The 13,651-nt window shown below is 50.6% G+C and overlaps 1 protein-coding gene across 1 annotated transcript in view; it reads right to left on the bottom strand.

Moving 5' to 3' along the window:
* The window catches only part of DOC2B (double C2 domain beta), a 123,882-nt gene extending 113,096 nt beyond the window's left edge, over positions 1-10,786 (bottom strand). Inside the window, exon 1 of the mRNA XM_083480064.1 lies at positions 9,983-10,786. Within this exon, the coding sequence (XP_083336190.1) occupies positions 9,983-10,352 (370 nt within the window). The 5' untranslated portion in view covers positions 10,353-10,786. The remainder of the gene's footprint in view (positions 1-9,982) is intronic.
* Positions 10,787-13,651: the final 2,865 nt, after the last annotated feature.

Below are 13,651 nucleotides of genomic sequence, written 5' to 3' on the forward strand. Positions count from 1 at the left end.
AATTTAAAGATGGCCTTCACAAACTCTTCTCTTCTCCTGCCCCTTTTTTATTTTTTATTTTAAATTATATTCGATTCCCGGAACGGAGAATGAAAGGGGAAAATAAAGAGATTGTATATGAAGAGAGATGAAAAGAATTGGCGACCACTCGGGATTTGGGGGTGGGGAAATGGGAGGGGGCTGGAGAACCAGGACTGCATAACAAAACGGATCAATCAAGAAGTGGGAAGCCAAGAAGGATGAGCGAAAGGGAGAGACGCACTTGCAACACAGAGATAAGAAGAGGTTGCTGGATCAGACCCTTCTAGTCCAGCATCTTAGTCTCACAACCGGATGCCAGTGCGAATCCTGCCGCGTTCTCCCCTCCCACGGTTCCCAGCAACTGATATTCAGCTGGATTGCTCCATTGGTTAGAGCATGCTGCTGTTAACGCCAAGGTTGCAGGTTCGATCCCCAGAAGAGACAGCTGCAATTCAGGGGGGTTGCTGATTCTGACTGTGAAGGCAGAGGACAGCCATCGTGGAGCCTGTGGCAGCCTTGATCTCAGCCACCATCGCTGTGTTGAGAGCGGGTACCAGGAAGCTCAGGCAGGGGCCGGGAAGGTGTCAAATGTGGCCCTCCGAGGCTCTCTATCTGGCCCTTGGACCTCTCCTTGGCCAGACCCACTGATTCGCACCACCCTTGGTTGTTTTCCCTTTCGCTGTGCCCCTGACTTCCGACAGAGGATGAGGATAGAGGCCTTGTGTTGAAACAGTGCATATATAAAAATATTTTTAAATGTTTGTTGCTCAACCCACTTTTGTCTCTGGCTCCACCCACCACTGGCATGCGGCCCTCGGGAAGTTGCTCAGAGGGGAAAGTGGCCCTCGGGACGTTAAAGTTTCCCCTACACTGCGGACGCCCAAGAAGCCATCCTGCTTTAAGAACGGTGGGGATCATGAGACATTGGCACAATGTGGAAGGAAATGCTTCACCCCAAGCCAGGCATAGGCAAACTCGGCCCTCCAGCTGTTTTGGGACTACAACTCCCATCGTCCCTAGCTAACAGGACCAGTGGTCAGGGATGATGGGAGTTGTAGTCCCAAAACATCTGGAGGGCTGAGTTTGGCCATGCCTGCCCTAAACTCTGCCCTTTCTCCTGGGACTTGAGAAGCAGTTTGCGAGGTGGAGGACTCCAACTCCCATAATTCCCCTGGCCATGGGTCACGCTGGCTGCAGGGGTGAGGAGCTGCCTTTGAACTCCAACTCCCATCAGCAGCAAAAAAATAAAAAATAAAAACAACCCATGTGGCCAGTGAGGAGAGCTGATGGGAGATGGAGTCCTCCAACATCTGGAAGAACCCCAGATGTTCCTCATTCTTACTCTCAGAGAAGATGGATGCACCTCATTTGCGAACAGGCTTTATTTTTGTGCCTCTCAGATAGGCCCAAACCGCAGGGATAAAGAGGCGCATATAAATAGCACCGGGGGCCATTTGCCAACGAAATGCTTCTCACTGAAGTATCGGAATTCTTCTCTAAAAACTTCCTTTCCTTTCTCTCTTTCCCCCTCCCTCCTCCGTCCGCAATTCTTTGCTTCCTTCATTAAATTGTTGGATTAGCAATCTGTAGACTCTGGATCTTTTGAGATCATCAACAGCTGCTAATGAATATTTTATACACACACACACACACATATTAGGAAGATCTTGGCTGCTTAATTATCAGGAGTGGGGGGGCTCAGAAATCTTTCCTCCTCCACCTCCAGCCTTCCCCCCCTTTTTTTTTTGCTGAATCATCCCAAGGAGATATTGCTCAGATACTTCTCCATTGGAGGTTGCCCTCCAGTCACCAACATCCCTGCTCAGAGAGAGAAGGCAGACAATTACCTGCCATCTTGCCAAAAATACTTGCCATCAGGCCTGTGTGGGCTTCTGCCTGGCTGGAGAAGAGGGGAGAGAACTGTCTTCTCCCCAGCGTCAGATCTCCACGCCGGTTCTGGTGTGAAGCTGCACCTGTTGAATTCCTGACTACCACAATCGTCTTAAAAGCACAGGAGCCCTGCTGGGGGAGAGCGAGGTGGCAACCTGGCTGTAACTCATATGTGCCACTCTGAACTGCCAGTCCTCATCCTATGCCAGGGGGAAAACCCCACAACCAAAGCCATCACAAACAAAGAGCTTCATCTCAGGCCCTTTCTGTACAGCCTGCACAGAATTTTACAGCTGGAAGGGCCCCCCAGAGGATATCAAGTCCAACTGCGCTTCCCAATGCAGGGTCTGCAATGACAGCATCCTTGTCAGGTGACTTGTCCAGCCTCTGTGTAAAAAGATCCAGTGAAGGAAGGAGCCCCCTCTCCATCTGCCCCACAGTGGACCACATCAGGATACATCTCTGAACTTTCATCCAAAATCTGCTCCCCTGAAATTCCTGGCCCCTTGTTCTTAGAGACGCCAGTTCTCTTGGGCTTCTTTGTGAGACCAGGACTGCTCCGTTTGCACACACAACACTTCATTCATGAACAAGAATGGGGAAAGAGGAGGGCGAAGAAAACAGAAGAACCAAAGCAACCGCCAACGTGAGAAACTGGCGTGATTTTTGCAAAAGCGCGATCAGTGGGAAACAGGCAATGAAAACAGTGTGATGGCGGATTTGTGCAAATATGGTATAGAAAGGCACATGTGTGTGTAAATAGAGAGAGAGAGAGATGTGTGCATATAGAGAGAGACATCTGGGTTGTTTTGGAATATGTTTGCAAATTCAGATAAAGGATGGTGGTGACAAATTTATATTTATTCCTTATGACGACTTTCTTTATATTTTTGTAACCATGTAAATGTTTTCCTGTTGCAAGCCACCTGGAGCATGCTTTTAACTACAGAAGGGTGCCATACAAATAAACAATGATGACGACGTGCATATAAACGGACTCACACACACGTGTGCGTAAGATTGTAATGTGTGTAAGTATGTAGATATAGAAATGTGTGTGTGTATGCGTATCTGCAGGCACATATGTGTTTGTTTCTGTTGTGTTAGTTCAATGTAACATCATATCACTCCTTTTTCTATTTAATCACAGTGGTTTATGATAAAGCAGCAGGAAAACCTATTATCTGAAAAGCTGTGCAGCTGCATTTAGAAGGTTGTGGGGAAGGGGGTGTAGGGAGGGGCGAAGACCCGTTTCCCTCAATTCTCGGGAGCCCCAGATTAGAGCTTCTCTCTCCAAGACGTGCTAAACAACAGCTGTCTCCCCAGGATCCATCTGGGACCACTACCTTCCAGGAAGAAGAGGGCCTGGAAGTCCATTCTCCTTCAATTCCAGGCAGTGTTGGGTTTTTTTAAAGGCAAATTACTGCTCAGCGCGCCTCTCCTAGCAGAAAAGTCGCCCCATCTCAGCAGGCGCCACCTGGCATGTTACCAAACATTTAATCCACACCAGGGCTTCTTGCCTGCTCACTCTCGCCTGCTCACAGCCTCCCAGATGCGCATTTCGCCTTTTGATAGGGTGGGGCTCTTATTTTCCCACAAACACACGACAATGAAATTAAGCCACACTGGGCCCCTTCTTCCAGGGGGAGAGGGAATGCTTCCTTCCCCCAACATCCAAACCCCCTCTGGATAAAGGTTCAAAGGGGATGTTAAGTTATATGTTACCTTTCCTTACCTTTAGCCTCTCAGGGCAAAATGGAAAGAGCTAGCACTGTGCCGAAATGACTGACAATTTGTCACAAACATTTCTGGCACCGCCAAATGCCTTTTTGACACCCTCGCACTGCCAAGGCCTTCCTTGCAGAGACGCCTGCTTGGTCGTTGCCCTCAGCGACATTGCCAGGCGGCCAAATCCAGCTGGCAAGGACTGGATCCTGCACTCCAACTGGCCACAAAACCCGGTGGTGGTTTGCGTCTACTATGGGATCCCTGATGGGCTGTGGAGCTGCTGTGATGCGATCCCATTCACTGTAGGTTCCCTGATAGGCTGGGATCACCCACGCGAAATATTTCAGGAAGGATGAAGGAGCAGCAGCAGCCAGGGAGAATTGGTTCTGAGCAATGCTGGGGAAAGCTAGATATTCCACAGCACCTAAGTGTTTTCATGAATGGTGCTGGGAACTCCTTTCTACCTGAAAACCGAAAGCCAAGGATTTTGAGAGAGCTGTTACCCTGGCAGAATGATCGCTGGCAGCTGCCTGAAGCTTTTCCTGTTAGAAGAACCATTTCTGCTTTTCCCCCTTTTATTTAATGTAAACCACTTAACTTCTATCTGCACAAACAAGATCAAATAAGCACCTTACAGTAATGTCTCGCCTAGTCACCTCCATATATTTTTCCTGTCTTTTAAGGTCCGTAGGAGAGCCATTCTCTCTGATCTCCTAAGAGAGGCAGGGGAATATTTTGAGCTCCGTGAGGTGCATCTCCTTCTGGGCAAACTTCTGAGGTGGGTGGGGCCAGAGGCAAAAGTGGGCGGGGCCACTCATGTAAATTTTACCATAACAGCATAGGCTACTTTCTGCACACCCTTCTCTCTATCTTGCATCCTGGGAAGCGAGATCCATTATCCGAGCTCCAGGGCACACTTCCAGCCAGGCAAACACATTCAAGGAGGGCGTGGCCTCTGGGAGGGGGCGTGGCCTGGGAAGAGTCCCAAGGGCCAGAGAGAGAGGAGCGGAGGGCCACAACTGGACCTCAGACCAGAGATTCCACACACCCTAAGAAGCCATTCTCATGCTCGTCCTCAGTAGTAAAAATAATGTGTATCTCAAAATGAATCAAAACTGGAAGGGGGGGGGGAGCCAATTCTCAAATCCTTAAGCCCACCTGAGTTATATTAGGAAATCACAATCTCAGAGAGCTCTAGCAAATTACTTCCGCAAAGTGGGGCTGCCCCACTCAGGTGGACCCATTTGTCCTCTGGCACACGACTTCTGTCAGTGCAGACTGTCACCCAAGAGTAGAAACTTGCCTAATTCTGGATCCAGTACTTCTACTCTCTGGTGAAGTCAGATCTTCCCTGCTTCTCAGAGGCCAGAAGCAAGTCCTTTTAAAAAGTGGATACTGCAAGATCAGTTCTCATATGTGAAATAGGTCTCTAGGCAATGCAACGCTTTTTTGGTTAAGCAGCTGAATGTGTTGACGCATCGTGGGTTGAAGCAATTCAGAAGTCCCACCAGTGGGACGCCGTGTGGCCCATTCCACAGAAAAATGGCCGCCAGGTATTTTCACTGTTTGGCTTCCTACGTATTTGGAACGTGTGTGGAGCTGCGCCAGCGCAGGAGCACCACCTGATGTTGGATTGAGGGGCACAGGGCTGCAGAGAGCTGCTCCCGCCCCCGTGTTAAAAAGCAAATATTCTGCCACTGCTGTAGCTGGAATGCATGTGGAGCACCTACATGTTTGGAGTGTGTGTGGAGCCTCGTGAGTGCAGGAGCTCCAAGCGCCTGTCAAAATGCTTGGAGCTCTGGAGTGAGTTGCAGAGGCTCCTGCCCCCTTGTTATAAAGCAACTATAGTGCTTGGAGCACTTGTGGAGCAGCAGCTATAGCGTCTTACATGGTTTGGAATGCTCATGGAGCTGCAGGAGCGCAGGAGCTCCACACCAGTGGCGTAGCGTGGGGGGTGCAGGGGGGGCCGGCCACACTGGGCGCAACATCCGGGGGGTAGGGTTAGGGGGCGCAAATCCACGGGTTAGGGGGTGCAAATCCATGGGTTAGGGGGCACAAATCCACGGGTTAGGGGGCGCAAATTACTTGCCTTGCCCCGGGTGCTGACAACCCACGCTACACCACTGCTACACACGCCTGGAAAAAATGCATGACTCTCTGGATTGAGGAGCACAGGCTGAAGAGAGATCCTTTTTCCTTCCCTCCAAACTATGGGTAGGCAAACTAAGGCCCGGGGGCCGGATCCGGCCCAATCGCCTTCTAAATCTGGCCTGCGGACGGTCCAGGAATCAGTGTGTTTTTACATGAGTAGAATGTGTCCTTTTGTTTAAAATGCATCTCTGGGATATTTGTGGGGCATAGGAATTCATTCATTCCCCCCCCCCCAAAAAAATATAGTCTGGCCCCCCACAAGGTCTGAGGGACAGTGCCCTGCTGAAAACGTTTGCTGACCCCTGCTTCAAACTCTTTCAGAATATTACCAAGTCACGGCAGATGCTGGAGAACCGTCCATTTTAGCAGTGCTTCCAAGTATCCCAGAAAAAAACACTCATGATTGGGGCAAACCCACTTCCTGCTTCTGACAGCAAGTGCCACTGTGCAGATCATGTGCAGGACTCCAAAGGTGTGAAACTGCACCTCGCCTCTCTAGCAGGATCAGAGCAGGTCTGATTAACTTGGTGGATTGGAAGGGGGAGAGGACAGCTTGTCGTATCTTCCTCCTAAGCTCTCTCCAAACCTTCCCACCTCCATTAGAGTCCCAGGAGCACAAGATTTCATTTTGCAAAATAAAAATGAAGTTTCTAGCCCTCTTTAGAAAAATGGTTGAAGATACAGGGGCAGGAATCTCCCCCTAGCAGCTGCTACCACGAAATCTTCCCATTAGAGGCGCTGTGGATCAAACCTGCCATTCCAAAGCATGTTCTCTGATGCTGTGCTGCAGCTGAAGCAGTTACAGTACCTAACCTGTTTCCTTCCCAGACCAGCCCTGCAAGGTAGACTACCAAGATGGGGAAAAGCAAGGCTTAGCAAGTGACTGCAGATGAGCAAAAATCTGACTCCAAGGATTCCCCGGGCAGGGGATATGAGAGACCTGATGCATCTGAAGAGCAGAGGGCAACCTATCAGCTTACCTACCTTCCCTCGCCTTCAGAACAGGTGGGGAACCTGTGGAGCTCGAGATGCTGTCGGCGTCCATCTCCCATCAGCCCCCAATAGCCCAGGATGATGGGAGCTGGAGTCCAGAAACATCTGGAGGGCCATTGGTTGTCCACCCCTCCTTCCACAAGCGCACATGGAACAAGCATTCAACAAGTGAAGCTTTCTTCCATCATGGGCTCACTCTGAGCATCGCAGTTTGGATTTCTGCTTGTCAAAGCAGAGAAGCAGGGCTAGCTAAAAAAATAATAATATGAGGGTGAATAGGGAGGGGAACCTTTTTTCTTCTTCTTTAAATATAAATTTTATTAACATATAAAACACATACATATACATTTACACAGTACACATACATAACACACTACCTTATTTTCATAACATAAAACATACCTACATTACTCTATATAATACCCACCTATACTGTACATATCAACATACCTATACAACTACCCACACAAACACACACCCAGTGACTTGACTTCCAGCCGTTCTTTTTATGCTACTTTATTTTTCCAACTAGCTTAAACGCATTTCATTATTTCTTTAATGTCTTCTTTTATCTTGAATTTACTCTCCTTTCATTTTCTGGATTCACTCAATATCTGTCAGAAATTCTACTTTCCCCGCATAAATTCTGATGTATCCCTTAAAGATAGCCCACTCCTTATTCGCTTTTTGTACCAGATCTCCTCTTATCCTCCCTGTTAGTTCGGCAATATGGAAGTATTCCATCATTTTAGATAACCAGTCTGTTTTAGTTGGGACGCTGCTGCTTTTCCAATTTTTGGCAATCAATAACCTTGCCACCCTAGTTGCATACATAAATATTGGTCTGACCGTTCTTTTTATTTCCTCTGACATGCTACTTAGGAGAAAGGATTATGGTTTGGGGAGGGGAAGGCAGAGTATTTTAAACCCCCTTGTGATTACCACAACAGCAGAGGCTATGTTTGCCTCTTCCACACCCTTCAAAAAGGTCCGTCCACCCTAAACCCTGGCAATTCCCCCAACCCTTTTAAAAACTCCCAAGTTTGGATGCCACACTGCAACTCTTCCTCTTCCCCCAAGCTCTTTCCTCCAATCAAGAGCAGCTAAAAAATAGCCCCCCCCCAAATATAGCTGTGATTTCTGCATCACAAGGGGGTTGGACTAGATGACCCTTTCGTCCCCTTCCAAATCTCCTGTTCTGTGATTGCCTGCCTAGCCAGTGCCTTGCATATGTGCCTGCCAATGACAAGAAGGCTTCTTTATTGAAACAGGTGGCAGGGGCAGCAGGGTTACTACCCAGTCAGCTTGGGATGAAATGAAAAAAAATAATATTGTTTTCCTAAAAAAAAAATAATTAAAAAAATACAAGGCTCTGGTTATGCAAAAGATATCCTGCACCATTTGTACTACACCAGAGAGATCTCTCTTTCTCCCCATTTCACTGCTGGGAAGATGACAGCTTGGGAGTTTTATTCAGGCGGCGGCGACAGACACTGAAATTCTTCCCTGGCTCAGATTTCTCCATCAGTGGACTAGCTGGTCTAGCATCCCTTGCATAGAAGGACCCCACTCTACGCCCCTTTACCCTTGCTCTCAAACCGGCTCAAACCTGCCGAGGACCCGAGTCGTGCCCCCCTCCCTTCCCAACACGGCCAACACCACAGAAGGAGATGCAACTGGTGTCTTTGAAACATCCTAGCGCTCCTATAAGAGGAGGGGGGTGCGCGCAGGGCGAGGAGGGGGCTCCCCTCGCCTGTTTATATTTTGTCGAGCAAGGAGGAGCGAGGGGAACAAGCGCTTTGGCTGCATGGCGGAGGATTGCGGCTGTAGCAACGCTAGACCCCACCGAGGGTGGGCTGTCGGGGTGACATTGGCGAGGTGGGGAGGGGGCTAAAGTCGGCAGCTTGAGGGCGGGGGTGGAGGAGGAGGGATGGAGGGATGGAATTTCGGCACTGGGAAGAGGGGGATTAAGAAACCAGAGAAGGAAGAGTGGGGGGAGGCTGCAGGAATGGAGAGAGAGAGAGAGAGAGAGAGAGAGAGAGAGAGAGAGAGAGAGAGAGAGAGAGAGAGAGGTTTGGGTTGCAGAGGAAAAAGAGACCTTTTCCCTCCCAAAAAATAAGGGAATTGTACGTGCCTTGTTATGAGAGAGAGAAAGCGCCAAAGAGAGTGGGTGAAAGGAGTCAGGGTGTTGTTTTAAAACGGAAGGAGGGAAGATGGATAAAGGGAATGTGCAAAAGGGAAAACGGATGGCATCGTCGGTGTGCCAGGCTCCGCGTAGTGCAATGTTTGTTCTGCCAAACTGGAAGAGTTTGACGAAAGCTCACGCGCCCTTGCAACAAGGGGTTGTTTTCTCTCTTCTGGATTCGGTGGGTGGCGGGAGGGGGGGGGGGCACGGACGAGGACAAAGCGATCCCTGCGATTGCCATCTCCACCGCTGTCCGTGCCAAACAGCAACTGGTGGGTGCAAGCCACCGGAGGGAGGGGGTGTCTCTTTCACAGCTCCCCACTGGTTTCTTCCGTGGGGCTGGCACAGGTGCGCAAGTGGTGCTCCTCTGCGCAACCGGCATTTGTTTCAAGCAGGCTGGAGCAAGGGGGGGGGGGGGAGAGAGGGAGGCCACCCAACGGATTGTCCCTGTCACAGGTGACAGGCCGGCTGAGCTTTCAAGGTTTCCACTGACCTCCCAAGGCCAGCTTGCTAGAAACTCGGTCAAATCTAGATTTAGAACTGGGCGGGGAGGGCGAGCGTATTAGAAGGAAAACTCACAGTCGGGGATGGGGCAGAAATCTGACCCGGTGTGCATGTCAAGTTGAATCACACTTTCTGAAATTTGCACTGATCTGAAATTTGCAATGCAGTTCCCCAGCCAGACAATGTTTACCAAAGAAATAAAAATTAAAAATGCCTTCTTTTAACAAAAAGCAGGCATAAAGAGGAAGATCTCAGTGGAAAGAACAAGGAATTTTATATCTGGAGGGTGCGGGGTGGGGGAGATCGCTTGCAAAAAATGAGTTTATTTGCACCAAACGCTGGTGAGGATTTAAAAAAACAACAAGCACATCGTGGATACTGGGGAGGGGAATAGAAAAACCGAAACTGACTGAGAGCCTCGGCTCACGAGGCAACCCCCCCCCCCAAACCCCAGAACGAGGCTCTTGCGCACCCCCAGCCCGACTCAAGGAGGAGACCTGCGGAACTCACTGCAGTCGTCCGACTCGTAGCCCTCGGGGTCCACCGCCTCCGCCGCCTCCTCCTCCGGCTCCGCTCGCCGCTTGGCCGGCTGCTCGGCCGGCGCCTCGGTCCCGTAGGCGCCGAAGAGCTGGTCCACATCTTCGTCGTCCTCCCGGGGCGCCGTGGTCTCCGAGGGGCTGACCGCCTGCTGCCCGGCCGCGGAGGGCGCCGTCGAGGAGCGCAGGCTGTTGCTGCGGCTGACGGTGGCCGGGAGCCCTCGGGGGAAGCGGGGGAAGTAATCCGAGATCTGCTTGATGGGTCGGATAGGTCCGGGGCAGACGTCAATGGCCATGTGCTCTTGGATGCTGATGGTAGTCCGCTCGCCTTTCCGGAGTGTCATGCATACGGCTCTCGGAGAATCGCCCGGAGTACGTCGAGGGGGACCGAGGAGAAGGCGCAGCGAGGGGGGCTCGGGGATGGAGGTGCGCTTTCCCCGCCGCCGGAGCCTTACGGGGTCCGCTGTGCCCTCGGGATCCCCGGGGATCTGGTCATGCTGCTGGTTCCCTCGCGCGCGCTCTCGCTCTCTCTCTCTCTCTCCCCGTCTAGATTCACAGACACCGTCAGTCGGAGGAGAGAAGGCGCGGTGGGAAACCTGAGACGGATCAGATCGGCGAGGAGGAGCGAGGCGGGGTGATGTCACCACCTCGCAGCAACAAAAGGCGAGCAGGGGGGAGGAATTCAGAGGCTGGGGGGGCAGGTGGCCGGGCGAGGGGGCAGCGCCTCTCCCCTCTGGCCGCAGAGCCCTCTGGCTGCTGGGAAAGGGGTCTGGAGGGAGTCCTCTGCCTCGTCCGCCTCCTGCTCCTTTCCAATCGCTAACAGGAGGGGGAGGAGCCCAGGCAGGGAAGGGTTCGTGAGTTTTTGCTTTTTTTATTATTATTAAAAGAAACCCAACAATTTTGCCACTTGCCTGGTTTTTAAAAGCACGCGCAAAGCAGCAGCAGCGCCCAGCCTGACTTTCAGCAGCTTGCGCCTATGGCTCGCGGTCTGCAGGGTTCCATCCTGAGCCCCAAAGCGGGGAAACTCGGGTGGGTTTGGTTGTCTGGACTCAGCCGCGTGTCTCTAAGGAAGGGGCGAGCAGGGCAAGGGGTCTGTCCACACACACACCAGCAACTGGGACTCCAAAGAGGTAGCCTGCGCTGAGACAGGAGGCTCTGTTTTCCCTGCGGCAGCTAAACGCAGCTGCCCTTTGGGAGTGCGCTCACCACCCAGAATTTATTAATTGGAAGCAATTTTGAAAAGCTGCTGTGCTTCAGCCGAGAGATGGGCGGGGGGGGGGTTGGGTTGGGGGACGAGTGTTCGTAGAGCAGCTTGAGGGTCAAAGAGAAACCTCAAGATAGTCTCTGCCCTCAGGTTTGTAATCTAAAGGACACAGCAGAAAAGGAAAAGCGAGTGGAAAGGGAGGAGGAGAAAAACAATCTGAGGCAGCTGTTTCCTGGACCAGCTGGAACAGAAAGAGTTCAGGGAGGGTGGGGGACAAAAAAATGGAATCTCAGGAGAGCCCTGCTTCCCTTTCGCCTCTCCAGACTGCAGCTGCAAATAGGCAACCCTTCTCAGAGCTTGTGTCAATGAGTTCCACAGGATCATCACACATTGCGTGGGAGAGGAGTTACTTCCAATCATCTTTGTTTTTGGAGGATTGTATAGTCTACATAGGGACGAGGGTGGCGCTGTGGGTTAAACCACAGAGCCTAGGACTTGCAGATCAGAAGGTCAGTGGTTCAAATCCCCGCGACGGGGTGAGCTCCCATTGCTCGGTCCCTGCTCCTGCCAGTCTAGCAGTTTGAAAGCACGTCAAAGTGCAAGTAGATAAATAGGTACCGCTCTGGCAGGAAGGTAAACAGCGTTTCTGTGCGCTGCTCTGGTTCACCAGAAGCGGCTTAGTCATGCTGGCCACATGACCTAGAAGCTGTACGTCGGCTCCCTTGGCCAATAAAGCGAGATGAGCGCTGCAACCCCAGAGTCGGCCACGACTGGACCTAATGGTCAGGGGTCCCTTTACCCTTTACCTTTAGAGTCTACATTTATGACGCGGCAGGAGGGATGCAACAACAACAAAATCCCTCTTCCCTCTCCAGCTCCATTACAACCCCATCTCATATACACCCCCTCCCCTCTAAAAAAACAACAACTGCTTTCATTTTTCTTCTTAGGAAAGATTCTCAAATCCCTCAACAGTTTTCCTTTCCAGGTAGATGATTTCACCACCTAGATCATCTTCCACATCCTTTTTCCTAAACCCAGCAACCGGAATATAGATGTGACTCAGAAACATGACTTTCTGACACAGGGTTGAGTCAAAGGGCCATTTAAAAAGTATTCAAGCATGATTAAAACGAGTGTACTTTTGAGTGGCGAAATCTGCCTTCCCTGGGGGGCTCCAGTTAACTACATTGTGTTTGTGGCCCGGCCACTCAGCACACAGTCCTTTTGCAGAGTGACGGCTGCACTCTGCGCATGGTCAAGAATCAGGTTGGCACAAGGTTTCCCTGGACCTCATCGCTCTTTTGTCGTAAGAATAAATCCTTTCACCGATGCCATGCTTAAGTCCTGGGGAGGTTGCTAAGAGCTGGACAGAGCGCTCAGAGAGCTCACAGAGGACTCCCAGTTTATATTGGATGAGAAAAAATAATCTCACCCTATACGTGCCCAGGGACGCGGGTGGCGCTGTGGGTTAAACCACAGAGCCTAGGGCTTGAGGATCAGAAGTTGGTGCTTCAAATCCCTGCGATGGGGTGAGCTCCCGTTGCTCGGTCCCTGCTCCTGCCAACCTAGCAGTTCGAAAGCATATCAAAGTGCAAGTAGATAAATAGGTACCACTCCGGCGGGAAGGTAAACAACATTTCTGTGTGTGGCTCTGGTTCGCCAGAAGCGACTTAGCCGGCTCCCTTGGTCTACAGAGCGAGATGAGCGCCGCAACCACAGAGTCGTCTGCGACTGGACCTACTGGTCAGGGGTCCCTTTACCTTGACCTTTATACATGTCCAACCCATAGGGACAGATGCAGCTGCCTATTTAGGTTTCTCTGCATTCCTCATTGTTATGTTTACATCTTCATATTTCCACAGCACTTTGGGATCTATTTATTTTAAAGTTCTTAAAAGAAGCCATCCTCCTTTTAGTGCAAATTTCTCTCAAAATGCACAAGTTTGTAGACAACACTACCTAACACACACACACAACTTTGCAGGGCAGCTTTCCCCTAACATAACTAATTTGGGTGTGCTATTTTGGCTAATCTGCACACGCTTCACCATGTTCCTTTTTCTGTGAATGTTACTTGGCTGCAGAACCAACTGGCAAAATTCAGAGAAGGGCCACATTTCAAAGGATGGCTACATTCCAGTTCGTGCATCATTTAGGAAAGTGTGGATCAGGTAGGCTGTCCTTTAAATGCAAGTTGGGTTGATTTTCTTTAGCTGTGATTACTCTCATTGCAGGGGTTGGACTAGATGTCCCTTCCAACTCTACAATTCTCCCCCAGCCCAAACAAATAACCACCGACACTCTGCAGGAGAAGGCCTCCTGCAGATACCATTTTATCTGGAGGTCTGCTCCATACAATCTAGGAAAAGGGCCTTTTAAACTCTCCTGTTTCATCTCAAAACAGGCCCCACCTCTATTGTCTTTTTGGTGCCTATT

The sequence above is a fragment of the Podarcis liolepis genome (genome assembly GCF_965112155.1).
Source record: "Podarcis liolepis genome assembly, chromosome: 16".
Classification (NCBI taxonomy): Eukaryota; Metazoa; Chordata; class Lepidosauria; order Squamata; family Lacertidae; genus Podarcis; species Podarcis liolepis.